This window comes from Oscarella lobularis, chromosome 17 (assembly GCF_947507565.1).
Source record: "Oscarella lobularis chromosome 17, ooOscLobu1.1, whole genome shotgun sequence".
In the NCBI taxonomy this organism is placed as follows: domain Eukaryota; kingdom Metazoa; phylum Porifera; class Homoscleromorpha; order Homosclerophorida; family Oscarellidae; genus Oscarella; species Oscarella lobularis.
Window position 1 is genome coordinate 281,655 of NC_089191.1, and position 27,524 is coordinate 309,178.

Consider the following 27,524-nt stretch of genomic DNA (forward strand, 5'->3'; position numbering starts at 1 on the left):
CGAACTCCCCGTAAACGCATGGCGTTCCTTGGTCGCACCGCCGCCACGGGCGCTGGCCTCTTTGCAGGAGGAGCAGCTGCAAGTCAAGCTCGTCGCGACTTCGTCGAAGTGACGCAGCCACCGGACGACAGCATCACGTCGGTTCGTTTCAGTCCAAAGGCGAATTTCCTCGTTGCAACGTCGTGGGACAACAACGTAGGGCGTATAATCGTCGCAATTGGGTCTAAATCTTTTCTATTTAGGTACGCTGCTGGGAAATTCAGGAGCAACAAGGCCAGTCGACTCCGAGAGCGCAGCAATCGCATTCGGCGCCCGTTCTTTGTTCCTGTTGGCACGCCGTAAGCACGGAAGTCGTCACGTGACAATATATACGATAGGGAAAATAAATCTTAGGATGGAACGAAAGTCTTTACGGGATCGTGCGACAAAATGGCGAAATTGTGGGATTTGAATTCGAATCAGTCGATCGCCGTCGCTCAAGTTCGTCGTCAAATATAATTTATGACGTCATCACGACGTTTTTCTCTCTCTAGCACGATGCTCCTATCAAGACGGTGAATTGGATTCAAACTCCTTCGTACAGTTGTTTGATGACGGGCAGCTGGGACAAGACTCTCAAAGTACATTTCCATATATGGTAGTTTGAAAATATATTGGATTTTTTCTCTCCAGTTTTGGGACGCAAGATCGCCCCAGCCATTGACAACGCTACAACTTCCGGAACGAGTCTACTGCGCCGACGCGGTAAATATTAGAAATTAATCATATCTTTTTAATTAATGTTTTGGGCTAGGATTATCCCATGGCTGTTGTTGGAACTGCAGGCCGGCAGATTATTGTCTATCAGCTCGAGAATCAGCCGGCTGAATTTAAGAGAATGGAGTCACCTCTAAAATACCAGGTAGATTATTAATTAATTATTATTTGTAGACTTTGATCTGGATTTTTTTCTCTCTCAGCATCGCTGCATTTCAACGTTTCGCGATAAGAAGACGAATTCTCCTGTTGGTTTTGCGGTCGGTTCGATCGAAGGTCGAACAGCCATACAATACATTGCACCTTCTCAACCGTTAGTAGCAAAAAACGCGCTAGGCAAAATCTCATTTTTTAATATAGAAAGGATAACTTTACGTTCAAGTGTCACCGAAGCAGCGACTCGGGCTCCGTTCAAGATATTTATGCCGTATAAAAATTATTTCTTTTTTTGCTACATGTATGTATAAGATGGATTTCTTCTTCTAACTAAGGTCAATGACATTGCTTTTCATCCTGTGCACGGTACTCTGGTTACTGTGGGATCTGACGGAAAATTTAGCTACTGGGACAAAGATCAGAGGACGAAACTAAAGGTTTGATGCACACATACACTCCTGATTAATTTTTTCTCATTTTTTTGGGTTCTAGACTGGTGATGCATTGCCTTTGCCCTTGGTGTCATGTGGGTTCAATTTCAACGGGGAATTGCTTGCCTATGCAGCTAGTTATGATTGGTCAAAGGTACTACGAAAAAGTCAGATATATATTTTAATTAAGGAGAAATCTTTTCAGGGTCATGAACATTTTGATCCGTCGAAGAAAAATGCCATTCTACTTCGAAAGTGCAGTGAAGAACTAAAGCCCAGAAAGAAAAAATAAATAACGGCTTGGGCTTTCGCTTTCTAATGTACCATCCTTATTAGCGTGCGCTAACTTACCATAACAATTCCATGGCGTCACCAGATAGCATTCGTCTCGTCAGATCGACTATCGAACGCAGCGCTGGTGGTCATGTGAGCGGCGGAAAACTCGCCAAGACGACCGGTTCGTTGTTTCGGGGCCGTAGAGCCAAGATCATCGCGTTGCTAGGTAACCGCTTAATCAGAGCAAGCGAAAGCGGCACGATTCCGAGCAAATATCAAACGTATTTCTACGAGAACACGGAGAGGAAGGGTTTTTCGACGAAAACGCCGCGATTCGCCGACGCAGCGACTTTGGTTCGACGTTTTCGGTCGCGCCAATGCGATCGCGATGACCGATCTCTTCTAGAATGAGAATCCCGGACCAGCCGCATACGCTGTATCGTGGAGAGATCGTCAGGAGTCGTACTCGACGCGCGGAACGGGAGGATTCGCGTCCAAGGTCAGTATTAAAGAAAAGTTAGTCAATAAATAATCAGAGATGATATTTCGATACGATAAAGACGAGAAGATTTCATAGACAAAAGGTCGGAAGTGACGTAGGACCGGGTAAAAAATCAATTCAAAAATATGAAATTATATAATTATAAAATTCTAGTTTCGTATGATCCCACTCCCACACTTCCTGGCTACAATAAACCGGGAACAAGTCGGTGGGTACAAAGCAACGAAATTAAATTAAATATCTCAATTCCATTATTCAAATCTTAGGAATTTTTGTCCACCAATTGCAGTAGAACGCAAAGGAAAATTTAACAATCCAGCACCCAATGCATACTCGGTTCAAAGAGTCCATCTCTTTTAATTATTTAATTAATTCCTTTATTATTATTAGGTTGAGAAGGCGAGACAGGGGCCTGGACATAATGCGGCAGCTCAATCTTCATTCAAATCAACGTAGGAATATTTTCTACTTAATTAATGTGGGGTGAAAATTCTAGTTCTAATTTATAGAACGAGAAGAAGTCTTTATGATCAATTCAAACAGGGGAATCCGTCCCCATGTAAATCTCCAACGCATTCTTTAGCTATTATTTGTATATCTCTTCTAGGTCACTACATCGTTAGAGACGATATTCTGCACAAATCGTGCGCCGTATCGACGTCAGGATTCAAATCCCAAACGCAAAGAACAAGCTTTATGGGATCATCAGTAAAAAGTCGAAACTAAAAAATCAGATCAATTATTTCTCGCCACAGAAAAACCCGGGCCCGGGTTCCTATGATCCATTCGAAAAGAGACCTGAAACAGTCTCCAAGCAAATATTACCGTAAGAAAGACTCAATATTAATTTAACGTGAATTTTTAATATGCACATACATATTAAGGAGAAGGTGTTATTTGAATTTTTCGGCTCCCGCCATGCCAATGCCTGGTCCACCAGCGTCACCTGGCCCTGGTCATTATAATGTTACTCGTTTTAATGAGCCTGAGAAAGAGGTTAGCTCTGGAGCCGTGTTTCGATCCAGAACGAGTCGGTGGAATAGTGAGACGATGAAGGGCGATTGTGCACCGGGACCAGGTAGAAAAAAGAAGGGAATTTCTAGCATTTTCTGATTTAATTTGTATATTTTTTTAGGCGCTTATCGTCCACGTGCTGGCGGGAAACAGTCTTTTATATTCAATTACTCAAATAAATGGGTTTAATTAATTAATTGAATTGCTTTCATTTGCTCGCCGCCGAAGTTTTAAAAGGTTCATAGTTACTATACGTATGTCTTTTCCCCCCCGTGCCTATATAGTATAATTCTTAGAGATACTGAATGAATACATAAAGAACAAAAAGCTCTACGTGAAAGGTAAGCAGGCCACAACTGTCCCCGCCCACCCTTTCGTTCATTTTATTTTATTATTGGCACTCATGCTACTGCCCAATTAGATTAGGTTCTAGAGTGTCTCGTCTTTTTCTGCATGTTTTAGTTGAGTCATTTCATACGGTTTGCGTTTTTCCGTTGTTCTGGGATTGATGCCTGTATAATCATTACTGGCATCCTCCTCATCCCGTTCAACGTCCTTCCCTGCTTCTTTTAGTTGAGTCATTTCATACGTTTTGCGTTTTCCCGTTGTTCTGGGATCGATGCCTGTATGCTCATTACCGGCATCTTCCTGATCCCGTTCAACGTCCTTCTCTGCTTCTTTTAGTTGAGTCATTTCATACGGTTTCCGTTTTTCCCTTGTTCTCGGATCGATACCTGTATAATGATTACAAGTATCTTCCTGATCCCGTTCAGCGTAGGCCGGATTTTGAATCGTTTCCGGTTCGATTTCCGCATACGTTGGTGACTTGCCTCGTTGCCAAGTAACCTCCCTTGTATCTGTTTCGTTTTCGCGCACGATTTCAGCTTCAGTCTTGAGTGTTTCATACTGAACTGGTAGAGGACTTTGAGTCGAGCGTTCCAGACTCTTGTACTGTGCGTCACTTAGTCTCGGCGCCACTTCAGTTGCACTTACAGGGTTTTCATAGGGTTCCCTATTCGCCCCAGCGTTTGCTGACATTTCTGAAAGCGACGTTTGAGCATAGGCAACGGGGTCCGTTGTCGAACGATTTCGTAGTAGGATTGCAGATGAAGGCGTTTCCCTAAAAATGATCATGATGATATAAGGATGTTTGATGGAGAAAACTACTCTAAATACCTCCTCGTCATTTTTCGTTTTGATACTACACCATGTCTAGAAGAAGAACACTATAGAAGCAAGGCCTGTGATTAGATTTCTCTATTAGAGTTACCTTCCTATGAAAACCCCAGCTAATAGAGCTAGAAGAATTAGAACTGTTCCTCCAACGGCACTTCCAATGACAATTGGTAGAATAGACGTCTGACCAACAGAAGTAGAAATAGTAGTAGTGATCTTTGATGTTGGGTTTTCACTAGAAGAAAAGTAGTAGGTACTTTGGTATGTTGTGCCTATAGGCGTAGTAGATTCATCTGTTGGATTAGGTGTCTCATTGATAGCTGTAGGAATAGACGCGTTTTTGGTAGTTGGATTCGTGGCTGTAGCTTTAGTAGTAGAAATAGCTTTTGTGGGTTCTGAACATGCGTTAGCCAAGAGTCTATCATCACCAGATTGTTGGTTTGGTGTTGTTGGCCTGGCAATAGAGACGTTTGAGTCTAATAGAACAAAATCAGTCTCTATATGCGCTTGTATCTTATCTGTACCATTTGATGGCTTTATAATTGGCTTTATGTAAAGTCGATCTGGATGACCGAAGAGCGACACTGCACCAAAGTCTGCTAGTGAAACAGTTAGTAGCAAATCGTTAGAAAAGTGTTCGTTAGAGCAAGTGGCTTCTTTCTTCCAATATAGAGCTGACTGTTTTTCATTGTCAAAAAAGTAGAAGGGAAAGAAAAAGAAATTGGTGCAGTTGCAGAAAACTCCAATAATGTCTTGATATTGAACGGAAAAAGAATTTTCGTTTAGGTTTAGTACTACCTCGCCTGTTTTATTTTCTGATACACTGAGCTCGGTTCCATTGACAAAAAGGAGTGATTCGGCACTGATTGGTCTCCACACACCCATTTTACACAGTATCTCCGGACCGTTTCGATTATCAATATTGTATTCCCATGCAATCAATGTTCCATTGCACCCAATAGGTTCAGTTGCGTCTATGAAGTAATAGAATGCTTGCGCAGGAGAGTCGGATTTAGCGGTTTTCGTTTGGAGACTGTAGCTTCGATTGCAGTGGGTTGCTCTCGTAGAGTTTTTTGCGTAGAAACAGTGAGGGTGTCCATAGGTTTCGTCCCAGCAACATTCTCTGTATCGACACGTGTCTTCGCTGATGTTAGGCCAGCCTTGACTGCAGTCTTCTCTCTCTTCGTACGAAACTTGAATGCACTCGTCTTTGAGGTAAAATAATAAATTAACTAATAAATAAACTACCCGTAGATGTTTACCTGAAATTTCATAAACAGAGAACATATTTGCTCCTTGGCAAATTTGTTTATCACTGCCCGGGCACGGTAGATTGCAATTTGCTTTATTTGTTTTAGGAAATTGCGTATTAGCGTTATCCCAGCAAGAACACGAAGCCAAGGCGCGAGTTATATCCAGCCATCTAGTAACAGCGAATAATTTTCCTTGTCGCCCGCACTCTATGACGCAGTCTAGAGTGCTCGAGCTATTAAAAGCACGCTTTTTATTGCTTGGATGGTTGCCACAGCGAACGTAGACAGCCATAGCATTCGGATAACCTAGAAGAATATATACATGTACTTTTTTATGTGTAACTTTTACCTGGGCAGAATTGCTGGGCATAGTCAATAACTCGCGTCTCATTGGTAAACGTTTGTTGACTGATTGGACATATTAACTTATCCCTGTCTCTGATCAGACTGTAGAGAGAAGGGCTAATGGGAAGTCGATCACAACTTGAGCAGGAAAACGGATTGCCTTCGAGGTACCTACGGAAGATCCGGATGCTTTTAGAATGACTAACGGATTTCAATAGTGTACGCACAAAGACTCCAATAGGCAAAGATCTATGAAATATTCTTCGACGACTCGAGTCAATTTGTTCCACGTCAAGTTCCTGCAGAAGGCCGAGGTCAATTAGTCGGGACATCCATTAGATTACAAGGTAGACTTCCTACAGGTATTTGAGTTGCGTGAAGTTGACGAAAGTGGGCAGGGTTGTCAAATTGAGGCCGCTCAAGTTTCTGTGAAAGGGAGCCCTTTAGTTTTCGCTCTGCTTTACGTAGAGTCAACCGTACAGTTCAGAGCAATTGCTGGTCAAGCTATAGACGGTCCATCGATCAGGAGTCTCTTCTTCTGTATAATTCCAATGACACGGAACTGCGTCGACGGCGACTCGAAGCCGGAAACCCAAAGCCACGATCAAAACCAGAGTCGTTGCAGCAGCGCGAGCAATGAATCGTGGTGAGTTGCCCATTGGAAAGAATAGAAACACAGGAACGATAAGGAATGCTGCAGGTGAGTACTATCGTATCACGTGAGTCATTAGCCATATAAGCAACTACGCTTGTCTACCTCGAAAGAATATCGGCAAATTTTTTTTCAATCGCCCGTTACTAGTACAAAGATGAGGTTTCACGCGTCGAGTGACTGCAGTAAATCTATCACGTGACCAATTAAATACCATACCCGGAAGTGGAACCAAACGAAGGGGCGACTACATGTACACAAAAGCCAAACAGTGCACACTGCACTATCGTCCCTACTTCAAAGTCCACAATCGCGTAAGTGACTGCGAGTGCCTACTCGCCCTTCAGCAATTCTCATGTTTCCACGGGAAACGCACGTGCCGCCCACGCCCCTCCTAAGCGGCCGCGGTTTTGTGCCTTCGGGGCACAGGGAACGTTCCCGTCTTTCCAATCAGCAGCGATGTTAAGCATTCGCTCGCTGAAAGGATTGCGGTCACCTCTTTATCGTGCAAACGCGAGGAGGGCGTTTCAGTGTGGCGATTACTGGTAAGCAAAGCTGCGAAAACCAGGGGCGTGTAGCGCGTGTGGTCTTGCGCCGCGGGATCGTCGCTCCGTTAGAAAAACAATTGCTTGGCTTCCTCGTAGAGCGACGAGATAGTTATCTACGGCACGTGTGAGACGCGTTCGCACGAAACGTCGCTCGAAAGCGCGGCGCTATCGCTCTCTGCGAGGAAAAGGCGTAACGCGCATTAACGATGACACGTGATGTCATTGTCCAATAATAAACGGCCAGTCAGTACAAGTGCAGTCGTCGGATCACAGTCCGGCAATCGGAGCTATCTCGCCTCGGCTTCGCCGCCGATCCTAGCATTCGAGCCCTCCGCGCTCCGTTTGCGAATCCGGGCATCCGCAGAAGAGCCGAAGAGCCAAAGGCAAAGAAGAAACCATGCAACGAGCTCCTAATGACTTCCTGACTTTCTTCAAGGGAGTTTCTTCGTGCAAACAACGCCTCCTGCGTCCAAGTCGGCTCCGCACGCCGTCTAGAGACTCGAATCGGATCTCCAATGCAAGACTTGGAAGCACGAGTACGTCTATAGCGGCAAAGCGCGCAGCAGCAGAAAAAAAACAATAGAGACACAGCTCGAGGCATTTTTGGCCAAGGGGCATCGACACCTCACCTCTCTCCCCGCCCGTCCTCGCTTTCGTCGCGCTATTAGCAGATGCTCTATTTGTTTGCTATTCTTTCTAAAACCGGGGGCCCCCCGATGTCCGGTCCCGCGTGTGCCGCTGCGAAATAGACAGCGCATCGCCGCCACCGACGGACCCATAGCACGCCTACTCACCACGCCCACTCGACACCCCTATGTAACATTTTTTCACTTCTCTCTCCTCCCCCCTCTCGTAGAACAAACTCAAGTTAGCTGACGTGAAAATGGAAAGGTAAGAGAAAAACGTGCGCTAGCGCGCGAAAATCGCTGTCCCCTAACGCGCTTTCGCCCATGCCCCCAGCGCATCGCCCCGATCCGAAATCGGCGGTCCATCGCCGACGGCCGGCGGAGGAGCCGAAAGCTCGGCGACGGCGGGAGATTCATCGGTTGCAAATAACTCCCCGCTCATTTCCGGGTCCGTTTACGGCGCTAATCCTGCTTGGACGCCGGCTCCGCCCCCGCCCCCGCCGCCACGTAGCGAACCCGCCGTCGCGAAAGCGACCGAAAGCATCGTTCCTATTCCTAAGCACGTACCGCCGCCGCTTCCGAATGTCTCGTCTTACGGCGGCGCTTACGGTCCTTACGGTTACGGCAGTCCTTACGAATTCTCCGCCGGCGCCGCGGGCACTCCCTACGGCGATTTCACGTCGACGCCGTCGTTTGCGACGACGCAAGACTATATAGGCGCGAGCGGCGGAGGAACGGTCTATTACGGCGGCGAAGAGAAACGCTACATTCTCGCCGAACTGCCTCCGCCCCCTTCCTATCAATTTGGCGAACACGTTTCCCAAGGACATTCGGGTATTGACATTTTTGGTGGCGGTGGAGGTCCCGGAGGTTGGAGTTCTTCTGCTTCATCCGGGGAACGCACCAGTATGACGAGTTTGTCGCCAACGACAACGGTTTTTGATTCGTTGAGAAGTCCGACTTCGCCGCATCCGCCTGGGAGAACGAATCGCAGCCAATCAGCGTCCGGCTGTCTACAGACATTGCAACAACAACAGCCAAAGTTAGCTGATTTGGAGCCCAAAGTACAGGTTTAAATATTAGGTTAATAATTATTATTATTTTGAAATTTTAGAGGATATTTGTGTGGGAGTTGGATGAGACTTTGATTACATTTGGATCTCTGCTTACGGGTGCTTATGCTAGGAAGTACGGGAAGGTGAACATCAACAGAAATTAAATAAAAATTTATTATTGCCTTTTTATTTATTAGGATCCTAATTATGCTCATCAACTTGGTCTTCGCATGGAAGAGTTGATCTTCAATTTGGCAGACGCCCATCTCTTTTTCAAAGAACTAGAAGTAGAATTCACTTCAACGTTCTTTTTTTAATCGAATAATTGATTAATTAGGAGTGCGATCAGGTGCACATCGACGACGTGGCAAATGAAGATAATCAAATCGATTTATCGTAAGTCAAAAATTATTAATTAATTAACTTCACCTCTTATGTTGTTGCTACAGTGTGTATGATTTTGCTTCGGACGGATTCCGCGGTGCGAGCGCTAGCATGATGATGGGCGGAAGTGCGAGAGGCAGTCACGATCTATTCAAAAAACTCGCCTATAGATACCGCAGAATCAAGGAAATTTATCAAATCTGCAGCGCAAATCCAGGAAGTAAAGAAACCGGTTATAAATGCAATCATAATAATTAAATTAATAATACAAGGTATCTTGAGTGGAGTCAAATATGAACAGTGGCGTCAGCTGTGCAGCGAAATCGCTCACTTGACTGATAACTGGCTCGGATTGGCTCTCAAATGTTTGTCAATCATCTATGAGAAGTAGATTAGAATGCATTTATAGGACACATTCCTTTTACTCTTCCCCGTTTTTTTAATTAAGACCTGGTTACGTGAATATTCTCGTGACGTCAACGCCACTCATTCCGACTCTATCGAAGACATTGCTCTATGAACTGGGTCACGTGTTCCCAGCGGAGAATATCTACAGTGCTGCAAAAGTCGGTAAGAAGATTCATTATTATATAGGAATGTGGGCGGAGTCTCCCTTTCCCCTCAAGGCAAAGACTGCTGTTTCGAACGCATTTCCGCGCGCTTTGGGTCCAAATGCACCTACATTGTAGTGGGGAGTGGAAAGGAAGAGGAAGCGTCCAGCAAAAAGGCTTGTCTCCATAGCAATAATTTGACGTATTCACGTGATTTTCTTTTAGATGGGGCTTCCGTTTTGGCGGATTCAATGTCATTCTGATTTGCATGCTTTGCATTTTGCATTAAAATTAGGACATTTATAATTAGAAGGATGATGTCACGCCTACGTAGAATAGGTAGTGGGCGTGGTTGAATTGAACTGCACATGACGGCAAAGCTAAAATTTATAATTGTGAGAATGTTTTTTTTGATTTTTTGCTGGTTAGGAGGATTGTAGTTGGAGTTATTTATTTGCATTTTAGAAAATGGGTGGCGCCTAATTAGAGCCAGTATCAAAATTTTTTCAAAAATTTGATTATCTATTTTTATTTCTTGTACGGTCAAAGCGCGCTAATTCAATAGTTGAGTTTCTATTTCTTCTTTATTTATTAGGTTCAGTTGATATTTATGCAAGCAAACAAAAAGAAAAAACGTCACGTGTCTGTTCTCATAGAAGAATCTTAAATTTTTCCTTTCTCGGCACGTGATTGATAACAACGCGTCCGTCGTAGGACAAGGAGGCAAAAATCCACGGATCCGCCGTACTCCACGCCACACTATAGACACTATCCTCATGCTCATCGTACGTCGAAACGAGACAATCCTTGGGAGGAGAAACAGGCGAACTCTCCCTATAAATAAAAATAAGTAAGTACATATATATATATATTTTTTTTTTTTTCTCATTGACTTTTCTTCATCGTCGTCAATGTGGCCAAGAGGCTCGGAGGAGAGCGACGGAATGCTGCAGAGAATCACGTTGCTATCGCTGCTGCTACTTAGAACGAGTTGATCATGGAAATGATTGTAGCAAACGCACCAAATCCTGATCAGGTTAGGTTAGATTATCTATTGATTTCTTGACGTCATTTCTCGTAACGTTACCAGTGCGAATGCTGTTTTCTTATTTGAAGAGGTGCGCTCGTATTTCGAACGTCCCAAAATCGAATCGAGCAATCGTCTCCACATGTAACAAAATAGTATTGGCGGTTCGGATTGAAATCTAGATCTCGAATCTGCTGCTGATGCGCGTGCTCAATATCCCAACAAGGCCTAAACAAAAAGAAAAAATTAAATAGAATTAATAGCTTAATCTAATTACTTCATTGTTCGAAGGTCCCAGCCTTTGAGTGACGTTTCTACTGCTGTCATTACTTGGTGACAATTCTGATGGGGGTTCCATTTTCCTGTATAAAATGACTGGAGGGTTTTTGATTCCAATGAAGCCGTGTCAATGACCTGATGGAGAAAGGAGAAGTCAAAGGTACGAACTGATATCAATACCTTAGCAGAATCGATATCCCACAAATGTATGGTATGATCGTCTATGGATACAATTTGATTATCGCCTCCCGGATGCCACAAGACGCTAATTAAAAATACTATTATTAATATCGCAATGAATTAATTAGTTGTACTACCTCTTGATTGGTCCTTTGTGTCCTTCCAGGTCCATGACGTTTTTCAAATGGGTCCCGGATGCACTTCCCGTGCTTGGCAAACGATTAGTCGCTATTCCGTCGCCTTCTTCGCCGCTGTCGGGAATTTGCCATAGAGTGGCGCCATATTCCAATTTAGAGCGTTTCACTAAATAATAAAAAATTAATCAATAAATTTCGTTGATTTAGATGAATACCTTGGCTGTGAGATGTCGATAGAAGGTCCCTGTCTTTTGGACTGCAGCTCAGTTGCCTTGACAACAGCATTAGATATCGCAAGACGTTTTCTCATGCAATCGGTACCAAATTTCTCCGTTTGGATGGCCAAACACTTTCTTTTCGATGTAGTGCGTTTCGTCGTCGAATTCCAGTAGGTGAACCTTTTCGCGGGAAACTAGCGTACGCTAGAAACGATCTCAGCGCAGCGGTCACCTGATTATCGGAGCGCAGCGATTGGGTGCCGACGAAGTAGTGAATTTCGTCCGTTTCGGCTGTCCGGGCGCTAATCGCTCGGCCCTTATTGAATTATATCACGACATTTAACGGAAGAATAGCACGAAGGCCGAACCTGAGATTCTAGGCCGTAAATGACAGGAGAATCGTCGTCCATAACCGGGATATTTTGATTTACGCGCCAACCCGGATAAAATGGCGACGTTCAAACGTGTTGGCTGTTCAAAAGCGGAGAAGAACAGCTCGCAGCGAACGATCGAGCGCTATTTCGTCAAGGTAGAGCAGCCAGACATTCGAATTCGGTTGCAGACACGCACGCGCGCTCTAGAAATCGCCAGAAGACGCGAAAACGGAGCGAACGCCTTCAAAAACGAAGAAACGGCTCCTCATCGATCTAAGCAACGACGCGGAAAAGCCGAAACGAAAGAAACTCCAACTATCGCGACGACGCTCATCATCGATCAGAAAGGGGGCCCCACTAAAAAAAACGTCGATTTCAACCGAATTCGACGATTCGCTCAACGACAGCGCACTTCTCGCGCTTTCGATCGACAGCGAAAAAAAAATTCCACCACTAATTGAATTCGACGAGACATCCGGGTACCTGCGTTGCCATGTCATCGACGTGAAACGCACGGATTCGCGCGAATTGACGCTAAAACTCGAACGAAAGAGCCGCGTCATCGAGTGCATACTCAGAGACGACTGGTCCTACGCGGAAATCCGCCCGAAAGACGTAGTTAACATTATTAGCGATTCCTACGCTAGTCCAATCGTTCTCGACGGTTCGTCCGAGTCGTTCCTCGTTCTCGAGCCCGACTCTCTTTTGTCTGTTACCTCGGTTGCCATGGCAACGCGATGTCCGCGTCGCGCCGCGCTCGACGCGGTTTTCAAGAACGGTAATGTGGCGGGTCGGTCCACCGTCTTGGGTTCTCTCGTGCACGACGCCTTCGAAGCGTCGCTCAAATCGGGCGAGTTTGGCGCGCGAGAAGTCGAAATTTCTCTCGAAGAAAAACTGAAAAAATTGAAATGGATGGAGTCTCTTTACGCGCTAAATATGAGCGAAGTCGACGCTCTAGATTCCGCTAAAGAATTCGTTTCCAATTTCGGTAAATTCGCCGACGACTTTTTTGGTGGGCGCGGCTCTCGGGTTCATATCAAAAAGTGAGCCGCATAACGAAGGAAAAAATTAATCAATAAATAATTGATTACATAGTAGCGTGGGAGGCGACGACCCTCGCGTTTCCATCGATCGCGTTTGCGACATCGAGGAGACACTCTGGTCGCCTCGATTTGGCCTAAAGGGAAAAATCGACGCAACCGTCGGCATTCGCATGAACGACGACGAAGAATACGTCATTCCATTCGAAATAAAATCCGGGAAAATGCTAAGTGAAATTGGTAGCATTGATCACAGGGCTCAGGTGGGGAGAAGATTATATATAGGGGGCGTGGCACACCTTCTTAGTCGTTTTACGTACAGGTATCACTTTATTCTCTTATGTTATCCGAGTGGGTGGGTCAAGTGCCAGCTGGTCTTTTATTCTACGCCAAAACGGGTCACGTGACCGGCGTAGCTGGCTCATTAGCTGAGCAAAGGGGTACGCTCTTTCTTTTTGAAATAGGGGGGGCGTTTATTTTTATATTTCTCAGCTCTCGTTATGAAACGAAACGAGTTAGCTCGTCGAGTGAGCGTTTCTGAAATGCCGGAAGTAATTAGGAACAAACACTCGTGTCTCCGGTGTCCACAACTCAGCAATTGCATGCTCTATCACAGGTAAAATAGTCGATCTGTTCAGAATAGGATTTCTATTAGAAAGAGGGAGGTTAGGGGGATTGAGGGAGGTTCCGCTTCAAGTTCCGGTATCGATGAGGATTTTGTCAGAGTTACGGGTCACGTAACTGATTCGGAAATTGAGTATTTTCGACGCTGGTGCCGTCTAATTCGAATCGAGACGAAAGCGTGCGTTTTGAAGTCAAAACGCGAGAAATTGTGGACCCAGTCGGCATGGAAACGGTAAAAAACAATTTAATAATATCTCTACTTTGGGTGGGATTTTTTTTAATTAGTGAGGAAACGGGGACGTGTTTCGCCGATGTCGAAGTCATTCACGTTGATGCTAACCCGGATGATGACGTCATTCTTCACACGTTTGAATCAAAGCGACAGCGTCTGCGCGATTTAAACATAGGTCAAGGAGACCACGTGATCGTAAGCCGACAGGACGAAAAGCCACGAGTGGGCGTGGCATCCGGATTCGTCGTCTCTCTCGCCGAATCGCGCTGTATTATTCGATTAGACAAGGTTCTTTCCGTCGGGGGCCCCTATTGCATCGATAAGGAAGAATCCGGCTTCTCCTTCAATGCCTATTGGTCCAATTTAGCGCGCGTCTTTGACCCCGAATTAGCGCGCTTGAGACAGTCGATAATCGCGTTAAAATCGCCGACATTCCGCCGTGACGTCACGGCGGAAGTGAGCGGATTAAATAAGAATCAGGAAATGGCGGTTAAAAAGGCGCTCGCCGCCGACGATTACGCTCTCATACGCGGAATGCCGGGAACGGGAAAAACGACGACGATAGCCGCACTCGCTCGCCTTTTGGCGGCGCGTCGAAAGCGCGTTCTCATTGCTAGCTACACGAATAGCGCTGTCGATAATATTCTATTGAAATTACAGAAAGTAAGAATTGAAATTCTAATTAAATAATTAATTATTTTCTCTGGGGAGGCGGGGCTTGATTTTTTGCGACTTGGTAACGTGCACAGCATTCATCCGTCCATCAGAGGACATTCCGTAGTCGAAGCGGCTAAATTCGTTTCAACTGTTAATGATCTAGACGAATTCTATCAATCCAAGGCAAAAAAAATCGATTTTTTTGATTTTTTTACCTTTAGTTTCTCTTAGTATATTTTCGCTACAACGTGTCTCAGTTTGAGTCATCCCGTTTTTCGACGACTTTCGTTCGATTATTGCATTATCGACGAAGCCTCTCAAATCGTCGAACCCGTTTGTATCGGTCCTCTAATTATTGCCAAGACGTTCGTCCTTGTTGGCGATCATTTTCAATTGCCTCCACTCGTCCAAAGCAAAGAAGCGAGGTAAGACAGAGACCCTCACACTTACGCCTATCATCTCTTCTCCTTTCGAAGAGATGGGGGCATGGATATAAGTCTATTTAAACGCTTATGCGAGAGCCATCCCCACGCCGTAGCAAACTTAGAAATTCAATATCGCATGAACAGGTAGGTAGGCTCTCGCTTCGCGGGAGAAAATTCAAATCATTCCTTTATAGTGACGTCATGTTTTTGGCGAACTCAATCGTTTATAATAGTCGTTTAAAATGCGCGTCAGATAGCGTGGAACGCGATCGCATGTTTTTGCCAAACGAAGTCTTTTCTAACCGTCAATGGCTGAAGAACGCCGTCGACTCTCAAAATTCAGTGATTTTCTTAGACATCGATCAGGTATAGGTAGTCTTTGCCTAGGAAATAATAGCCTTTATGCCTTAAAACGCGTAGATTATTGATGAGGACAAACAGACACGTACTTTAACAAGCGACATAGAAGCATCAATAATCAAATTAATAGTAGAAGAATTCGCAAAAGTCAGAACTATTAGTCATCTTTTTTTTGCTCTTTGATTCTTTTTTCTGCTAAGGCAAAAGCGGACCTTAGCGAAATAGGAATCATATCTCCGTATCGTCGTCAACTTCAAACTCTTCGCAATACGCTGGAGTCTGTGAACGCGAAGGGCGTAGAGATAGACACGGTGGATAAGTTTCAGGGGAGAGATAAGTCGTGCATTATAATATCGTTCGTACGAAGCAATCCAAGTCGCGGGGTAAGACGACGAAATATTTCGACCTTCCCCTCTGAATTTAGAAAAAAAATTAGATTGGCGACTTGTTGCGCGATTGGCGTCGAATTAACGTCGCTATAACTCGCGCTAAACATAAATTGATTTTAGTCGGTTCTCGCGCGACTTTGAAGTCGAAATCGAGTTCCATTTTGGAGCGGATGATCAGCGTTTTAGAGTCTCGAAAATGGGTACGGAAAATTCAAAATCTATTGACTAGTACATCGATATGAAATGCTAGGTCTACGTTTTACCGAAGAACTGGAACGAATTTTAAGGAAAATCGACTTTAGACTGTATACGTTAGTATCAATTTTCCGCCTCTACTAAAGGCTTTGTTAAGGTGTTTGCACTTGGCAGCGTTTCTTTGCCTTTTTTCTTGCGTAGAATCGCTTTTTGTCCGCCGACAAGAAGAGCGATAAAAACCGCGATGGCGACGACAATGATGGATACTATGGTAACGGTAAATATGAGCACGGTTTTGTTCAAATTTTGATCGTGCTCTTCGTGATGTCCCGGACAATGAGCCGTTTTGACGTAATCGCTTTCCGTGTACGACGAATCGGCGACGGGAAGTTTCCACACGAAAAAATTCCACTCGTTCCAATCCAAAACCCCCTTCAAAAATTCCTCGCGTCGACTCGCCACAACGTATAAATTTCCCTTCGAATCGAAAGCGAATTTTTCGGGCCATCGCATTGCGCTGTTGTTGCGTAGCAACAGCGTCGGCATCGGTTCCTCGTCGAGACCGTTTTTAGCACGCCTAGGCGTAGTGTAAATCGAATTCAACGTCTGCGCGCCGAAATAGAGTCGTCCCGACGATCCGGACGTTATTCCAGCAGAAGGAAAGGTTTTCGAGCTAATGACAACCTGCTCGGCTTCAATATTGCCATTTTCTAGACTAAAGTCGCCTAAGGAAATCGTTCTGATTGAATAGATTGAAGAATTGGCCGACGTCCAGTAGAGAATAGTCGTATCCGGAGAAAGAGCCAAGGCGACCATAGGACCAAGTCCCGTCTTACTAAAATATTATCATAGGTTAGTGCTATTGGGAAAATTTTATTTATTTACGTGTAATATTCGCGCGTTTTATTGTGGCGAAAATCGTAGGCGATGATGCTGCCCACCGTCCCGTTGGCGTTTCGTCCGCTATTAGCGATATAAGCGAATCGGCTGTGACGATCAATGACCAGGTCAGTCAGATAGCTCTCCTTATGCAAATCAGTAAAAACGTGGACGTGTTCCGATGCGCTGTTCGAACCGACGGTCATATTTATCGCGACGAGCTTGGGTTGGCACGGTTGCCATCGCGACCGCGTTTCTCCATCTTCCGGGTCCCAATATCCAACGCCGCCCGAATCGAGAACCCAAGTCAAGTTGCAATACTCGGAAATCTCTATACTTTCGACCGACTGAAAAGCGCTGCAATTTCCCAATTCTTGCATGTCCCACGACGGAAAAGGCACCAGGTTATTATTATTATCAATTTGATTTAATGTTGACGGGACTCCCGGCTTTAGGCGTGGCACAACGATGAAAGTATTTTCACCGTGAAAATCAATATCCACGGGCATGCTATTGGTCGGTATGTAGGTCCCTTCAGCTATGCGAATTTCGCGCGCATGCCTGCTGGGCCAATGATAGTCTACGAATTTCCATTTATGACTTATTGAAGCCGGTTTTGTCAGTGCCATGGCTTCGCTATTGGGGCAGACACTGACGTCATCGTCGGCATTCAAATACGAAGTTTCGTTCGTGTAAATTCTCATTACGCGAAAATTGATGTCGTCGAGGTTCATAGTCTTTGTTATGTAGCGATCCAGTCTATTCGTCACAAACCATAGATATCCTTTACCGTCAAAAGCGAACGTGTCAACCCATTCCATTGTCGTGTCGTTCCGAGTCAAAAGATGCTGACTCTCGATAGCAAAGTTAAGTCCGTTTTCCTCCTTATTCCACGTGTATATGGAATTATTTGCTAGAGCGCCAAAATAGAGTCGTCCGCTTCGACTAAAGACGAGTCCGTCCGACTGCGATACCTTCGTCCCGGATAACTCCAGGACTTCCTCATTAAATTCAAACGAATCTTTCAACGTTCGAAGTAAGTCCGTTGCTACTTTATAAACGTGATAGCCGCTAAGGGCGCAATAGAAAAGCTCTTTACCGTCGGGAGTCAAAGCGATGCCGTCAGAGGGCGTTGCTAAGCGATAGGTCACGTTATTAATCGTCATGGTTTCCGCGTTGATTTCATGTCGCGTGCTTGGTCCCACAAAACGAACGGCGCTGTTGCGATCGTAACCATAGGCAACGATTCCCCCACTCGCGTTAACCCCCGCCGCGTCGCTCACGTAAACGAAACGATTTCGACGATCGACGACGATGTCGTTGAGAAAATTAGCGACGTGCGACGCAACGGCGTCGGGAAAAACGTGCACGCGAACAACTTCGTTACGATTTAAATCGTAGATAACAAGTTTGGGTGGGCACGTGTTTACGGGAACCGATTCGAAAATATTGACACGTCCGACGTCGATTATGTACATGAGAGCGCACGTCGAATCGATTTCCATGCTCTGGACGTACTGGAGTGCATTGCAGTTTGTCAATTCTTGCATTTCCCAATTGGGGAAGGGTTGCAATAGCGCGCGACGTCCGTCGGAACTTTGCACGATTCTATTCAGTGTTGACGGAACGCCGTGACGCCAGCGTGGTACCGTTACGTAGACGTCGTCTTTAAAGATTTTTATTCCGGCTATTGCGTTATTTTCGGGTACATAGAGACCCTTTGCGCGATATTCCGCTTCGGTTTTACCGCCGTCGTTTGGCCAATCGAATTCGGGGGTGGACCAACGCCATACTTCTTCCGGGAGGGACGATTTTGCGCAGGAATTGATTCTGAATCGAGTAGCGAGAAGTAGAACGGTCAATTCGAGAAGAAACATTCGCGGCTCCACCCCTGCACCGGACGCGCGGCTTACTTTGTGACGTCATGCACGTGAGCATAAAGAAATTTCTGCGCTTGCGCAGGTGACATAATCCGTTCTCGAGAAGAAGAGGCCCCAAGAATGGCCTTTTCCAATCGCGAACCGTCTCGTCGTTCCGTGTCGCTGCTTCATAACGCGCTTGGCATCCAAAATGAAGCTTTTGCGACGCGCGATAGCGCTAATCGATGGCGAGAAGTAAAGAAACTGGGCGCAGGTGGCTTCGGCTTCGTCGTACTGTGGAAAAACGAGGTAAAAGAACATTCTAATTTATTCGCAATCGATTCAACGATCCGAAATCGCGTTATATTGAAATATTCGATCACGTGCGCATTTCAGACGAATGGGGATACGATTGCGCTAAAGACGTGCAAAGAGACACTGAGCAGCATAAACAAACACCGATGGAAACAAGAAGTGGAGATCATGTACAGACTCAATCATCCGAACGTTGTCAAGGCGATAGCCGTTCCATCATGTCTCCAAGCAAAAGAGGCGGCCACTCTTGGCATGGAATGGTGCGAAGAGGGAAATCTCAGACAAGTAGAAAAAATTAATTAATTAATTAATTAAATCAATTAAATTAATTAGTGGTTTCATCGTCCGGGGAATCAGTGCGGGCTTTCCGAAGGCGAAGTCCTTGGGCTTATGAAAGACATAGGTTTATAACATGATTAATTATTTATTGATTAATTAATTTTAAAGGGTCTGCCATTGAGTACTTGCATGCCATGGAACCACCCATCATTCACCGGGACATTAAGCCGGAAAACGTCGTTCTAAAGAAGGCTCCAAAGAGGGTTAGATACGAAGAAGAAAAAGGGGGATTGACTCCACTCGTTATCATTATAGATCATATATAAGTTAATCGATCTTGGCTACGCCAAAGAAGCGGAGCGACTTACAGTTGAACACACGTTTGTTGGAACGTTTGTTTATCTCGTAAGGAAGAAACTGTAAACCTTGTCGCTTTAGTAACGCGCGCTACTATAGGCTCCTGAACTATTTCTTCAGACTGCGTCTTCCGGAAAAGCGGTACAGAGCATTTGCATATATACATGTATATCTTAAAATTATTGGGATTGTTTTTTTTTCAGCTTGACTACTGGAATTTCGGGACTTTGGTGTTTGAAGCGACGACAGGTCAGAGACCGTTTCCCCAATTCAAAACCGAGTCTCCAGTCGACTGGTTATTTATTGATTATTGTTTATTTTTTGAGTCTCTTTATTGACTTCTATTCTAAAAGGCATAAACGTTTGACAAATAAGAAGAGTGACCACATATGTTGCGTTTACGAAAACGGTGATTTGACGTCATTTTTATGTAAAATTTTTATATAGAATTGTGCTTTAGGAGTTGTCCAATTTTGCTCCACAATAACCCTCCCTCACAATCTAACAAAGTAGCATACATAGATAGAATCTGTACATGTTTCTGTATTGCGCGAATTTCTCTAGTCCAATTATTGACAATATGACTGATTGGCTGAGACTCATGCTTCAGTTAGACGATCACAAACGCGGGGGGCCCGCTACTCCTTTTAGCACGAGACCCAAGGCATTTGCTTTACTTGACAGCATGCGAGCGATGAAGGTCAATAGAAAAAATATATAATTAATAATAATAATAATTTGAATCCCTCTTCCCTTCCCCAGATTGTTACATTTCATTACGTGAATACGGGAGAGTCGATCTCCTTCAAAACGTTTTTGAGAGACACGTGAGACGACGAGAGAATATTAATTAAAAAGGATTATATAATCGAGCGCTCTAGTTTACGCATCTATCAAGAGGAATTGGAAAAACGGTGGAACATACCCAAAGAAAGGCAACTCGTATTGGATCAAAATGGACGAAGCATCGACGACGAATCGCCGCTAATTTCGACAGATAACGTAAATCAATAAATATTATTATTAATATAATACATTATTGATTTTATAAAGGATGGTCGGTCTTTTGAGTATTACGTAATTGACTGCGACAGTTCCTTTGACCCAGTCGACGTATCAATAACCGGATCCCCACAGGAAGTCCAAGCCGTTGGTAAACAAATAATTATAAGCAAAATTAGATCTAGTCCCTGGTATCTTTAGTTGATGAACAGGATGTTTTGATAAAGCTAGAGGTATCCATAGAAACGATAGGAGGGGGGGAAATCTTAGTTTTCTATTCAGGATCGTAGTCGTCTTTGGCGTCATTCGCTTCACTATTGCCAGTGTCTGTTGAAATCGTACGTCAATCAATACGAAGGCATCAACGCGATGAAGTAGGAGAGAAACGCCCCCTTTTCCCCTCGTCACCTGACTTCTAATAATAATAATAAATAATTCCAGATTATTACGCATGAACGAGTACAGATCCCTTCGCGGTCAATTGAACGAGTTGAGATCCAAAGCGTATCGGCTCGAAGGAAAACTCGAATTTTTTAGACGCGCGTAAGATCGAACGTAGAGAGAAAATGTGACGTGTTATAGATCGTTGTTTTTCTCTCTCCCCAGACACGGCTACGATTTGGATAAATTGCGAGGCAATCGCTACGTTCACGAATTCGGTTGATAAATAATAATAAAATAATAATATTGAGTAGTCAGTCATGCATTACGTAGAGCGAGATTCTTTGCTTCCCGAATGGGAACGCTTTCTCGAAGAAAGCCACAAAATGAGTCCAGTGAGACGAGAGAAAGTCCTCAAGTATCATTTTTATTTTTTTCTTTCATCCAGTGTCGAGATCTTCCGTCTCTCGACGCGGAAGTGATCAAAGTCGACGCTGTCAAATTGCTTCTCGATTCAAGCCCCTTCAGCAAGTCGCCTTGCGACGAATCGCTACAGAAACTGTAATCCCTCGTCACGCAACATCATCTTTATTGATTATTATCTAGGATTCGAGAGGCTCAACTGATGGTCCGAGAATTCATCTTGAGTTCGTCGACGCGTCGCTACGAAAACACGAAATATTTCCTTTTTTTCCCCCTAGAGGAAGGTGCCAAGCCGTTGGATACGAATCAGCGTATGGCGACGTGCGTTGAGGCGTGCATTGGCGAGCGCAACGTCGTCGCTCGCGCTCTCGTGGAGTACGCTCGACGCGTTGCAGATTGGGTGCCGCTTATTCGCAACGTCGTGCCTCGGATCGAAAACGCGCTCGAAACGACGAATCGTATCGATTTGCGATTGACGAATTTTCAGGAATCTAAACAGAAGGGTATATGGGAGTCGTTGATTGCTAAGGTAAGAGCCCGTGGGGTGGGGAGGGGGGGAAAAGGCGCTGGCTCATGGGACGGACGCGCGCGCGTGCAGAGATTGCTTCGAAGCGATTCGAGTCAGAGTCAGAGCAGCGATATGACTGCTAGTTTGAGTAGTAGCAGCGTGGGGTCGGTTGCGTTTGCCGCGGCGCTGCTAAATCGACAAAATAGGTTCGACGACACTCGCGATGTCTTTAGATCGCGAGCTTTTTTCCTCCTTCCTTAGTTCTGCCACGCCGCACGAAGACTCGTTAGCTGTTATAGAGGAGACGGATAACATGTTTAAGCAGTAAGACTCGATCTCCTAGCTGCTATAGTACTTTAGCAGCGGGGGTTTTTTTTACAAGATTTGACACGGTTGTCGACGATTTCAAAAGTCTTCACGATAAATCAATTTCCCAGACAAAAGTAGGTGCCTCGATCTTCGAAGCGACGAGTCTATCGTTTCCTTTTTTCTCTGTCTGTAGAGCTGGACGCTATCCTTAGAGGAACAGTAAGGGGGTGTAGGATTCAACGTATTTTTACTGCCAGTCGTATGGATGATTTAGCTTCCCCCAGGTTATGACTAGAGCGCGGCTGTTCTTTTGTGTTCGGTCTGGACTCGCGGGCCCCGCGGCGCGCGGCACAGAAACACAGCTGGGGTACGCTGTGGGAAAGACCTGTTGGCTCCGTAATTCGCGCCCCATTCCATCCCTCGTACGCGATCGCGGCGCATTCATTCGATCAGCACCTATGTCGAACGATCCCAAACCTACGACAGCCGAAAAAGAAGCGCGGAAGCGCGTTCGTCGCGAAGAGGCGACGCGACGCGAACGCGAACGAATGCACGTGCTCAACGAAGCGTTCGAGCATCTCCAACGCGCTCTGCCCTTCGTTCCGGAGGACGCGCGAATGCCCAAGATGACGATCATCGAAGCGGCGATCGGCTACATACACGATCTCATGGACATGCTCGAAGAAGCGGATCGCGTTGAGCAGAGAGAAGGGGCTGTCGGAAACGGGGGCGGCGCTATGCTTCGCTGCCCCTGTCCCTGCCACGAATATTGCTCTAATTTCATGTGAATGATGTAGGGAGTTTTTTTTTCGTTTTCCCTCCCACTCGGAAGACAGGTGTGTTTTTTTTGTGCGTTGAGGTGTGGAAAATTGTCTTTCGCGCCTTTTCTGGACGAAAAATCGAGGACGCGACGAATCGAAGACTCTCACAAAGTTAAAACTAGAGACTCCAAAAAAAAAACAAAGAAACGACACGCCCACTAGACACAAGACAGACACGAGAAAAAAAACGAGAAAAAAATGTCGAAATCATCGACGAAATATCATCACTGTCCGCCCCCTGCACTCGGATCGCATTGCAAGAGTTTGACGATGGAAGGATCGCTCTTGGCACCCTCTATGAATTCAGCCGTCGACAATTTCCCATCGGCGTTCTTATCCATCTGCCTAAATATCTTATCGACCCGTTTCTCCGGCGTGCTCTCGTCTTCGGGCATCTTCATGACGGTGCCGACCATTTTGTAGATAGCGCGCACTATCTCGAGCATCTCCGAACGCGATATGAAGCCGTTACCGTCCAAATCGTACATGCTGAACGCCCATTTGAGTTTCGATTCGAGCGTGCCGCGCGACGTGACCGATAGAGCGCATATGAACTCGCGAAAGTCGATCGTGCCGTCGCCGTTGGCGTCGAACGTGCGAAAGACGTGTTCGGCGAATCGCGATGCGTCGCCGTACGGGAAAAAGTTACCGTAGATTCGCTTGAATTCGTCGACGGTGAGCACGCCCGACGGGCAGTCCTTTAGGAAGCCCTTGTACCACTCTTGGAGCTCGTGTTCGTTGAATTCCGTGTGTTCGCGCAGATCCGCGAGCACTTCGGGTCGAAGTTTGCTGTTTTGCTTTCCCATTCGATTTCTCGGCGCGTTTCGATGTCTTCTGGTGCACGTTGGTGGCGATCTGGTTATGAATTGTCAAGTGAACGGTGGCACTTCCCTTGACCTCCGCTACCTGGCAGCGGAATTATGGATTTTTCGTCAGTGTTTCGTGCGCACGCGCACTCGGCTCCGAGTTGCAGTCGTATTCGCACCACCCCTCCAGATTGTCACGCATCTATTTACGGAAGCTCAAGTAATACCTACATTAGACGTAAAACCGTTCGCGACTCTACTGCTATTTTTTGCTCCTCTCTCTAGACGAAGAGCGGATGCACGGCAATTAGTGACGTAATCGGTCCTAACGCGCGTCGATTCGAAGATGCTTTTGAGTTTCGTGGCCAATTGGAGCGTCGTTCTTCTATGCGTCGGGCTCAAACTGCCTCAAATCCTCTCCGTCGTGCGCGGAGGAAGCGCAAAAGGCCTGAGCACGTACACGGGCATCGCAATGATATACTGGTACGATGAACAATGAAAAAACTCGCTTATCCTCTTCTTTTTTTACGCGAAAGCTACTCGATTGGAACTGTCTACGGATACGTCAATGACTTTCCCATCAAAAATTACATCGAAGCGACTCTTTTACTCATTCAAGGCACGAGACATTTCCCATAAGAAACTCTATCTAAAATCACTATAGAGATTATTTTATTCTGGCTAACCTGTTCCATACAAGGACAAAGAAGCCTAAGCACCCTCATCCCAGCGGCAGGACTGTAATTAAAAATCAAAAATATTACTTATTAATTAACTACTAATAGATATGGAGTATTGATGAGTGCTCTTTTATCGAACATATTTCCCGCCTTTGTTCTCGACGCTCTAGTGGTAAATTCTCCTCACGTAAACAAACCGATACCTCATCTTTCATAGTTTGCAGTCACTCCTATATCAGCAGTTGGAAAGATGACTCAATCATTTAAAATATTCAAAGCAAGATAGAGAGAGAACCCTTAGATAAAAAATCAATATAGAGAGGGATTTTATAGGAGGGTGAGTCTGGAAATCTCAGTGCAACAACGTGGGGTTTACTGGCATATGGATGCTTAGGTGAACTATTAAAATTAATCAATCTATGACACTATATTCTGTCCTAGTTCGATTCTGCACATCTCTCTTTGAAGTGAAGTCAATGATCTGTAAGAAAAATTATTTAATCCGGTTGATGACTTACTGTGTCTAGTGGCTTTCAATTATGGACTTTCGCTGCTACAAAATGGACTCGTACTCGCACAAATTCAATACTACAAAAAATGGCCACGACAAAAAAAGAGAACGTTTTGAATGAATAGTCTCTATACTTGAGTCTCTTTCTGGGACGAAGGTTTCTCCTTCTGTTCTTGATCATAGTCGGCTTTCTTAGCCTCGCAAAAAATGCGTATCACGCTCAGCATGAACAGCGCCGACGTGGAACTCGCATATTCCTTTGAAGGCTTATCAGAAAAATACTCGTGGTCGGCATAGCTGGCCACGCCCTTAGCAACAAACGCCGGAATCCTATCATTCATCGTGCGTTTAGCTTCCGAATAGAAGTGAGCTGCCTCGCGATCCATAGCAATGCATCTATTTATTATCCTTTGAGCCTCTTCGAATCTCTTTTCGGCGACGTCGCTACCAGGTAAAGAGATTGCTGTATAGATGGGAGATGTATGGCATTCAGGGTTGCGACTAGAATTAACGGGAAAGTCAGGATCTATTGCTGATTCCTCTTTGACGTATTCTTCGATTTTAGAGCTCAATTTGAACCCGGTTCTGGTTCTTGAATCTTTGTTGTCCAATCTCCACATGCCCTCTTTCTGAAATAAAAGCTATATCCTCTTAATTATATAAAAATTTTAATCTTACTACTAACGCTTTGACCAATTCTCTGTCGTATTCGACACCGCTAAATTCCTTAACTCGATTGCGGTTTTTCTTTAGTTCCTGCTTGACGTCATATTGGAAATCAGCAAGCCACTCAGACTAAAGTTAAGTATTAATTATTATTATTATTATTATTATTATTCACCACCCCAACTCACATCTTCAGCATCGTCTTTGTTAGCTTCATAAATAACGCGACTATAAACGTCAACTTTGTAATCAAGCGGCAGCGGTTTTTCAAGTTTCGATTTTCCATAAGACTCCCCCCAATCGTCTCTAATATCAGCACGCCGCGCTTGGAATGTCTCAAAATGATTTTCGGGCGCTTTAACGATTTCGGTTTTGTTTTTGACGCGATCTAGATGAACCACGGCTCCGTCTTCCGTCGCAAAGCCGCTTTCTCCCACAATGACGTCGCCAATGAGAACGCCAGACGTTTCTTTCAAACAAGAGCACGTACCCGTCATTAAAAGCATGCTAAGCTCAGACAGCGAATCGATGTTTTCACAGGCTTCCATGGCACGAGTGAACGCGTCATCGCGTCCTGGTTGCTTTTGAAAAACGAGGACAATGCACGTCTTGGGGTGATCAGCGCTCTCATCAATTTGAAAGACCTGGATAGAAGACTTTAAGGTATCGTGATAGGAGGAGAGGTTTACCTTACTTGAACGTTGGCTTTTTTGAATTTTTTAGCAAGGTCTAGGTCTTCTATGAGAAAGGGATGATAGCGTTTGATCATCTTCTTCGCTTCCTTGCCGTCTTCAACAGTGGGAACAATCCACATGACTAAAGGCAGGAAAAAATGCATAGGTGTATCTATTTGTGTTGTCACTCTATACCGTTGTACTGAAATCCTTTGTGAGACGAAGCTACGTATAAATTTTTAAAGTAAGTCACGAAAAACTCAAACCGCGCCCTTACCTTGATCATCATAGAGATCAGGCTGCAATTTGTGGGCAAGATGGCTCTGCTTATTCTCGTACAGTGCCTTGGCAAGGTCCTCAACGACGGGGCTTCCTTCAGTCGTCGCCTTTTCAATCAATAGGTCTAAAAGTGCTCTTCCTTTTGCCTGAGTTGTGCTCTTGGATTGGATCTCGTCAGCTTCTTTGTCATTGATCCATTGTCTCCTCAAACGGATAAGGAGGTGATCAACGTCGAGTAGGTGAGCATAAGAAAAAAAGTCTCGCAGACGCTTTTCTTCTTCTTCAAATAGCTTCTTTTCTTTGTCACCGCAGAAAAGGAAAAACAGTTTATGTTTTTCATGGCGTAGAGCTGCCTTGAGATGCATCAAGGCAATTTTCGGCTTTTTGCAAAGAATTTGCAGCAAGTGGTCATTCCTTTTTTCCGTCGTTTCATGCGACGAAATCATCTCTCTATCAGACATAGTAAGGACGTCGGCTTCAAAAAGCCATTTGACGATAGGTTTAGTGGGCAACTCAGCAGCCAACTTCTTCCAATTTTTTATCAAAGTTTCAGCTTCAAATAGCCCTCCATCATCGTCATAGATACCGGGTCGCAATACGTGGGCAAGATGGCTCTGTTTGTTCTCAAACAGTTCCTTGGCGAGTTCGTTGACGACGCTTCCTTCGAACTCCGCCTTTCTAATCAATAGCTCTAGAAGTGCTCTTCCTTTTTTCGAAGTTGTCTTCTCGGATAGGATCTCTTCCGCTTCTTCGTCTTTTATCCGACAGCTCCTCAAACGGATAACAAGATGATCGACGTCGAGTAGGGGAACATAAGGAAAAAAGTCTCGCAGGCGCTTTTGATGGACCGTTTCGCCCTGTTGCAGTTGCTTGTCGCCCATTTTACCGTTTCCTTGCAGAGGAGGGACTCGTT

At 45.1% G+C, this 27,524-nt stretch overlaps 11 protein-coding genes across 16 annotated transcripts; 6 read left to right on the forward strand and 5 right to left on the reverse strand.

The window, feature by feature from the left end:
• Positions 1–3: 3 nt before the first annotated feature.
• LOC136197175 (mRNA export factor-like) lies at positions 4–1,693 on the forward strand. Its single transcript, XM_065986883.1, has 11 exons — positions 4–195; positions 243–338; positions 394–480; positions 534–620; positions 673–744; positions 794–901; positions 960–1,069; positions 1,117–1,183; positions 1,248–1,349; positions 1,405–1,497; positions 1,549–1,693. The coding sequence occupies exons 1-11, from the start codon at positions 19–21 to the stop codon at positions 1,633–1,635; spliced, it is 1,086 nt and encodes a 361-aa protein (XP_065842955.1). The 5' UTR covers positions 4–18; the 3' UTR covers positions 1,636–1,693.
• Positions 1,628–5,171, forward strand: LOC136197176 (O(6)-methylguanine-induced apoptosis 2-like). 3 transcript variants are annotated; one of them, XR_010672477.1, is made up of 15 exons: positions 1,628–1,800; positions 1,846–1,973; positions 2,026–2,118; positions 2,180–2,225; positions 2,275–2,329; positions 2,388–2,457; positions 2,512–2,573; positions 2,631–2,680; positions 2,729–2,829; positions 2,877–2,947; positions 3,006–3,199; positions 3,257–3,372; positions 3,432–3,476; positions 4,870–4,921; positions 4,984–5,171. XR_010672477.1 is itself a non-coding variant. In XM_065986884.1 (13 exons), exons 1-12 carry the CDS (start codon positions 1,707–1,709, stop codon positions 3,322–3,324), a joined length of 1,032 nt encoding a protein of 343 aa, XP_065842956.1. In that variant the 5' UTR covers positions 1,628–1,706; the 3' UTR covers positions 3,325–3,372; positions 3,432–5,171. The 3 variants fall into 3 exon arrangements, 1 of the variants encoding a protein (XP_065842956.1); XR_010672476.1 differs by having other exon boundaries at positions 3,432–4,921; XM_065986884.1 differs by having other exon boundaries at positions 3,432–5,171.
• On the reverse strand, positions 3,385–6,803 carry LOC136197172 (uncharacterized). Of its 2 annotated transcripts, none has more exons than XM_065986879.1 (10): positions 6,667–6,803; positions 6,390–6,603; positions 6,270–6,335; positions 6,137–6,208; positions 5,914–6,080; positions 5,574–5,870; positions 4,836–5,519; positions 4,406–4,787; positions 4,312–4,347; positions 3,385–4,255 (listed from the first exon to the last, which is right to left on the reverse strand). In XM_065986879.1, exons 1-10 carry the CDS (start codon positions 6,776–6,778, stop codon positions 3,565–3,567), a joined length of 2,721 nt encoding a protein of 906 aa, XP_065842951.1. In that variant the 5' UTR covers positions 6,779–6,803; the 3' UTR covers positions 3,385–3,564. The 2 variants fall into 2 exon arrangements, with proteins under 2 accessions (XP_065842951.1, XP_065842952.1); XM_065986880.1 differs by having other exon boundaries at positions 6,390–6,616.
• A 242-nt stretch (positions 6,804–7,045) lies between these two features.
• On the forward strand, positions 7,046–10,256 carry LOC136197173 (eyes absent homolog 2-like). Its single transcript, XM_065986881.1, has 12 exons — positions 7,046–7,492; positions 7,546–7,645; positions 7,966–8,000; positions 8,070–8,799; positions 8,850–8,933; positions 8,988–9,077; positions 9,128–9,186; positions 9,240–9,394; positions 9,447–9,561; positions 9,623–9,744; positions 9,801–9,901; positions 9,951–10,256. The coding sequence occupies exons 1-12, from the start codon at positions 7,326–7,328 to the stop codon at positions 10,029–10,031; spliced, it is 1,839 nt and encodes a 612-aa protein (XP_065842953.1). The 5' UTR covers positions 7,046–7,325; the 3' UTR covers positions 10,032–10,256.
• A 40-nt stretch (positions 10,257–10,296) lies between these two features.
• LOC136197185 (EARP-interacting protein homolog) lies at positions 10,297–11,993 on the reverse strand. 2 transcript variants are annotated; one of them, XM_065986898.1, is made up of 10 exons: positions 11,935–11,993; positions 11,799–11,882; positions 11,670–11,746; positions 11,564–11,619; positions 11,349–11,514; positions 11,212–11,296; positions 11,030–11,166; positions 10,813–10,980; positions 10,619–10,753; positions 10,297–10,559 (listed from the first exon to the last, which is right to left on the reverse strand). In XM_065986898.1, the coding sequence occupies exons 1-10, from the start codon at positions 11,974–11,976 to the stop codon at positions 10,376–10,378; spliced, it is 1,134 nt and encodes a 377-aa protein (XP_065842970.1). In that variant the 5' UTR covers positions 11,977–11,993; the 3' UTR covers positions 10,297–10,375. The 2 variants fall into 2 exon arrangements, with proteins under 2 accessions (XP_065842970.1, XP_065842969.1); XM_065986897.1 differs by having other exon boundaries at positions 11,030–11,296.
• Positions 11,853–16,538, forward strand: LOC136197179 (DNA replication ATP-dependent helicase/nuclease DNA2-like). Its single transcript, XM_065986887.1, has 15 exons — positions 11,853–12,095; positions 12,148–12,983; positions 13,036–13,243; positions 13,303–13,420; positions 13,473–13,596; positions 13,651–13,836; positions 13,890–14,499; positions 14,548–14,676; positions 14,725–14,918; positions 14,970–15,062; positions 15,113–15,284; positions 15,339–15,425; positions 15,479–15,661; positions 15,715–15,867; positions 15,918–16,538. The coding sequence occupies exons 1-15, from the start codon at positions 12,015–12,017 to the stop codon at positions 15,951–15,953; spliced, it is 3,210 nt and encodes a 1,069-aa protein (XP_065842959.1). The 5' UTR covers positions 11,853–12,014; the 3' UTR covers positions 15,954–16,538.
• On the reverse strand, positions 15,865–18,652 carry LOC136197180 (uncharacterized). Its single transcript, XM_065986888.1, has 2 exons — positions 16,748–18,652; positions 15,865–16,697 (listed from the first exon to the last, which is right to left on the reverse strand). The coding sequence occupies exons 1-2, from the start codon at positions 18,616–18,618 to the stop codon at positions 15,986–15,988; spliced, it is 2,583 nt and encodes an 860-aa protein (XP_065842960.1). The 5' UTR covers positions 18,619–18,652; the 3' UTR covers positions 15,865–15,985.
• A 35-nt stretch (positions 18,653–18,687) lies between these two features.
• On the forward strand, positions 18,688–22,500 carry LOC136197181 (inhibitor of nuclear factor kappa-B kinase subunit alpha-like). 2 transcript variants are annotated; one of them, XM_065986891.1, is made up of 25 exons: positions 18,689–18,909; positions 18,997–19,200; positions 19,249–19,318; positions 19,363–19,457; positions 19,510–19,599; positions 19,651–19,692; positions 19,755–19,846; positions 19,905–19,960; positions 20,012–20,060; positions 20,116–20,251; positions 20,314–20,378; positions 20,433–20,553; positions 20,605–20,704; positions 20,755–20,786; positions 20,836–20,927; positions 20,995–21,096; positions 21,160–21,212; positions 21,268–21,329; positions 21,383–21,495; positions 21,541–21,581; positions 21,636–21,886; positions 21,956–22,071; positions 22,127–22,189; positions 22,248–22,308; positions 22,368–22,500. In XM_065986891.1, exons 1-25 carry the CDS (start codon positions 18,742–18,744, stop codon positions 22,395–22,397), a joined length of 2,304 nt encoding a protein of 767 aa, XP_065842963.1. In that variant the 5' UTR covers positions 18,689–18,741; the 3' UTR covers positions 22,398–22,500. The 2 variants fall into 2 exon arrangements, with proteins under 2 accessions (XP_065842962.1, XP_065842963.1); XM_065986890.1 differs by having other exon boundaries at positions 18,688–18,909; positions 21,541–21,886.
• A 474-nt stretch (positions 22,501–22,974) lies between these two features.
• On the forward strand, positions 22,975–25,523 carry LOC136197187 (mannose-P-dolichol utilization defect 1 protein-like). Its single transcript, XM_065986899.1, has 9 exons — positions 22,975–24,021; positions 24,087–24,284; positions 24,338–24,420; positions 24,466–24,541; positions 24,587–24,653; positions 24,699–24,758; positions 24,815–24,875; positions 24,923–24,964; positions 25,009–25,523. Exons 2-9 carry the CDS (start codon positions 24,148–24,150, stop codon positions 25,107–25,109), a joined length of 627 nt encoding a protein of 208 aa, XP_065842971.1. The 5' UTR covers positions 22,975–24,021; positions 24,087–24,147; the 3' UTR covers positions 25,110–25,523.
• LOC136197188 (neurocalcin homolog) lies at positions 23,074–23,950 on the reverse strand. The gene has a single exon (XM_065986900.1). It carries the CDS (start codon positions 23,799–23,801, stop codon positions 23,220–23,222), a length of 582 nt encoding a protein of 193 aa, XP_065842972.1. The 5' UTR covers positions 23,802–23,950; the 3' UTR covers positions 23,074–23,219.
• On the reverse strand, positions 24,991–27,520 carry LOC136197182 (uncharacterized). The gene is made up of 6 exons (XM_065986892.1): positions 26,610–27,520; positions 26,528–26,557; positions 26,353–26,474; positions 25,847–26,302; positions 25,671–25,787; positions 24,991–25,621 (listed from the first exon to the last, which is right to left on the reverse strand). Exons 1-6 carry the CDS (start codon positions 27,490–27,492, stop codon positions 25,121–25,123), a joined length of 2,109 nt encoding a protein of 702 aa, XP_065842964.1. The 5' UTR covers positions 27,493–27,520; the 3' UTR covers positions 24,991–25,120.
• Positions 27,521–27,524: the final 4 nt, after the last annotated feature.

What these genes read in the sequence shown, in the direction of transcription:
- LOC136197175 (XM_065986883.1), top strand. Translation starts at nt 19, where the DNA reads ATGGCGTTCCTTGGTCGCACCGCCGCCACGGGCGCTGGCCTCTTTGCA. An exon ending in AGTCACCTCTAAAATACCAG is followed by an intron (nt 902 to 959) that starts GTAGATTATTAA and finishes TTTCTCTCTCAG; the next exon opens with CATCGCTGCATTTCAACGTT. An exon ending in CTAGTTATGATTGGTCAAAG is followed by an intron (nt 1,498 to 1,548) that starts GTACTACGAAAA and finishes AAATCTTTTCAG; the next exon opens with GGTCATGAACATTTTGATCC.
- LOC136197176 (XM_065986884.1), top strand. Translation starts at nt 1,707, where the DNA reads ATGGCGTCACCAGATAGCATTCGTCTCGTCAGATCGACTATCGAACGC. An exon ending in CGGAAGTGACGTAGGACCGG is followed by an intron (nt 2,226 to 2,274) that starts GTAAAAAATCAA and finishes ATAAAATTCTAG; the next exon opens with TTTCGTATGATCCCACTCCC. An exon ending in CGATTGTGCACCGGGACCAG is followed by an intron (nt 3,200 to 3,256) that starts GTAGAAAAAAGA and finishes ATATTTTTTTAG; the next exon opens with GCGCTTATCGTCCACGTGCT.
- LOC136197172 (XM_065986879.1), bottom strand. Translation starts at nt 6,778, where the DNA reads ATGGTATTTAATTGGTCACGTGATAGATTTACTGCAGTCACTCGACGC. An exon ending in TTTGCCGATATTCTTTCGAG is followed by an intron (nt 6,604 to 6,666) that starts GTAGACAAGCGT and finishes ACTCACCTGCAG; the next exon opens with CATTCCTTATCGTTCCTGTG. An exon ending in ACCAGCAATTGCTCTGAACT is followed by an intron (nt 6,336 to 6,389) that starts GTACGGTTGACT and finishes TCCCTTTCACAG; the next exon opens with AAACTTGAGCGGCCTCAATT.
- LOC136197173 (XM_065986881.1), top strand. Translation starts at nt 7,326, where the DNA reads ATGTCATTGTCCAATAATAAACGGCCAGTCAGTACAAGTGCAGTCGTC. An exon ending in TGCAAGACTTGGAAGCACGA is followed by an intron (nt 7,646 to 7,965) that starts GTACGTCTATAG and finishes CCCCTCTCGTAG; the next exon opens with AACAAACTCAAGTTAGCTGA. An exon ending in ATGCTAGGAAGTACGGGAAG is followed by an intron (nt 8,934 to 8,987) that starts GTGAACATCAAC and finishes TTTATTTATTAG; the next exon opens with GATCCTAATTATGCTCATCA.
- LOC136197185 (XM_065986897.1), bottom strand. Translation starts at nt 11,976, where the DNA reads ATGGACGACGATTCTCCTGTCATTTACGGCCTAGAATCTCAG. An exon ending in CATCCAAACGGAGAAATTTG is followed by an intron (nt 11,620 to 11,669) that starts GTACCGATTGCA and finishes GCTGTTGTCAAG; the next exon opens with GCAACTGAGCTGCAGTCCAA. An exon ending in AGAAAACAGCATTCGCACTG is followed by an intron (nt 10,754 to 10,812) that starts GTAACGTTACGA and finishes TAACCTGATCAG; the next exon opens with GATTTGGTGCGTTTGCTACA.
- LOC136197179 (XM_065986887.1), top strand. Translation starts at nt 12,015, where the DNA reads ATGGCGACGTTCAAACGTGTTGGCTGTTCAAAAGCGGAGAAGAACAGC. An exon ending in AATTGCATGCTCTATCACAG is followed by an intron (nt 13,597 to 13,650) that starts GTAAAATAGTCG and finishes GAGGGAGGTTAG; the next exon opens with GGGGATTGAGGGAGGTTCCG. An exon ending in TAGTAGAAGAATTCGCAAAA is followed by an intron (nt 15,426 to 15,478) that starts GTCAGAACTATT and finishes TTTTCTGCTAAG; the next exon opens with GCAAAAGCGGACCTTAGCGA.
- LOC136197180 (XM_065986888.1), bottom strand. Translation starts at nt 18,618, where the DNA reads ATGTTTCTTCTCGAATTGACCGTTCTACTTCTCGCTACTCGATTCAGA. An exon ending in AAAACGCGCGAATATTACAC is followed by an intron (nt 16,698 to 16,747) that starts GTAAATAAATAA and finishes ATAATATTTTAG; the next exon opens with TAAGACGGGACTTGGTCCTA.
- LOC136197181 (XM_065986890.1), top strand. Translation starts at nt 18,742, where the DNA reads ATGGCCTTTTCCAATCGCGAACCGTCTCGTCGTTCCGTGTCGCTGCTT. An exon ending in GACGAATCGCTACAGAAACT is followed by an intron (nt 21,496 to 21,540) that starts GTAATCCCTCGT and finishes ATTATTATCTAG; the next exon opens with GATTCGAGAGGCTCAACTGA. An exon ending in AATCAATTTCCCAGACAAAA is followed by an intron (nt 22,309 to 22,367) that starts GTAGGTGCCTCG and finishes CTCTGTCTGTAG; the next exon opens with AGCTGGACGCTATCCTTAGA.
- LOC136197188 (XM_065986900.1), bottom strand. Translation starts at nt 23,801, where the DNA reads ATGGGAAAGCAAAACAGCAAACTTCGACCCGAAGTGCTCGCGGATCTG.
- LOC136197187 (XM_065986899.1), top strand. Translation starts at nt 24,148, where the DNA reads ATGCTTTTGAGTTTCGTGGCCAATTGGAGCGTCGTTCTTCTATGCGTC. An exon ending in GACTCTTTTACTCATTCAAG is followed by an intron (nt 24,421 to 24,465) that starts GCACGAGACATT and finishes AAATCACTATAG; the next exon opens with AGATTATTTTATTCTGGCTA. An exon ending in CTCATCCCAGCGGCAGGACT is followed by an intron (nt 24,542 to 24,586) that starts GTAATTAAAAAT and finishes AACTACTAATAG; the next exon opens with ATATGGAGTATTGATGAGTG.
- LOC136197182 (XM_065986892.1), bottom strand. Translation starts at nt 27,492, where the DNA reads ATGGGCGACAAGCAACTGCAACAGGGCGAAACGGTCCATCAAAAGCGC. An exon ending in TGATCTCTATGATGATCAAG is followed by an intron (nt 26,558 to 26,609) that starts GTAAGGGCGCGG and finishes ATTTATACGTAG; the next exon opens with CTTCGTCTCACAAAGGATTT. An exon ending in ACAAAGACGATGCTGAAGAT is followed by an intron (nt 25,788 to 25,846) that starts GTGAGTTGGGGT and finishes ACTTAACTTTAG; the next exon opens with TCTGAGTGGCTTGCTGATTT.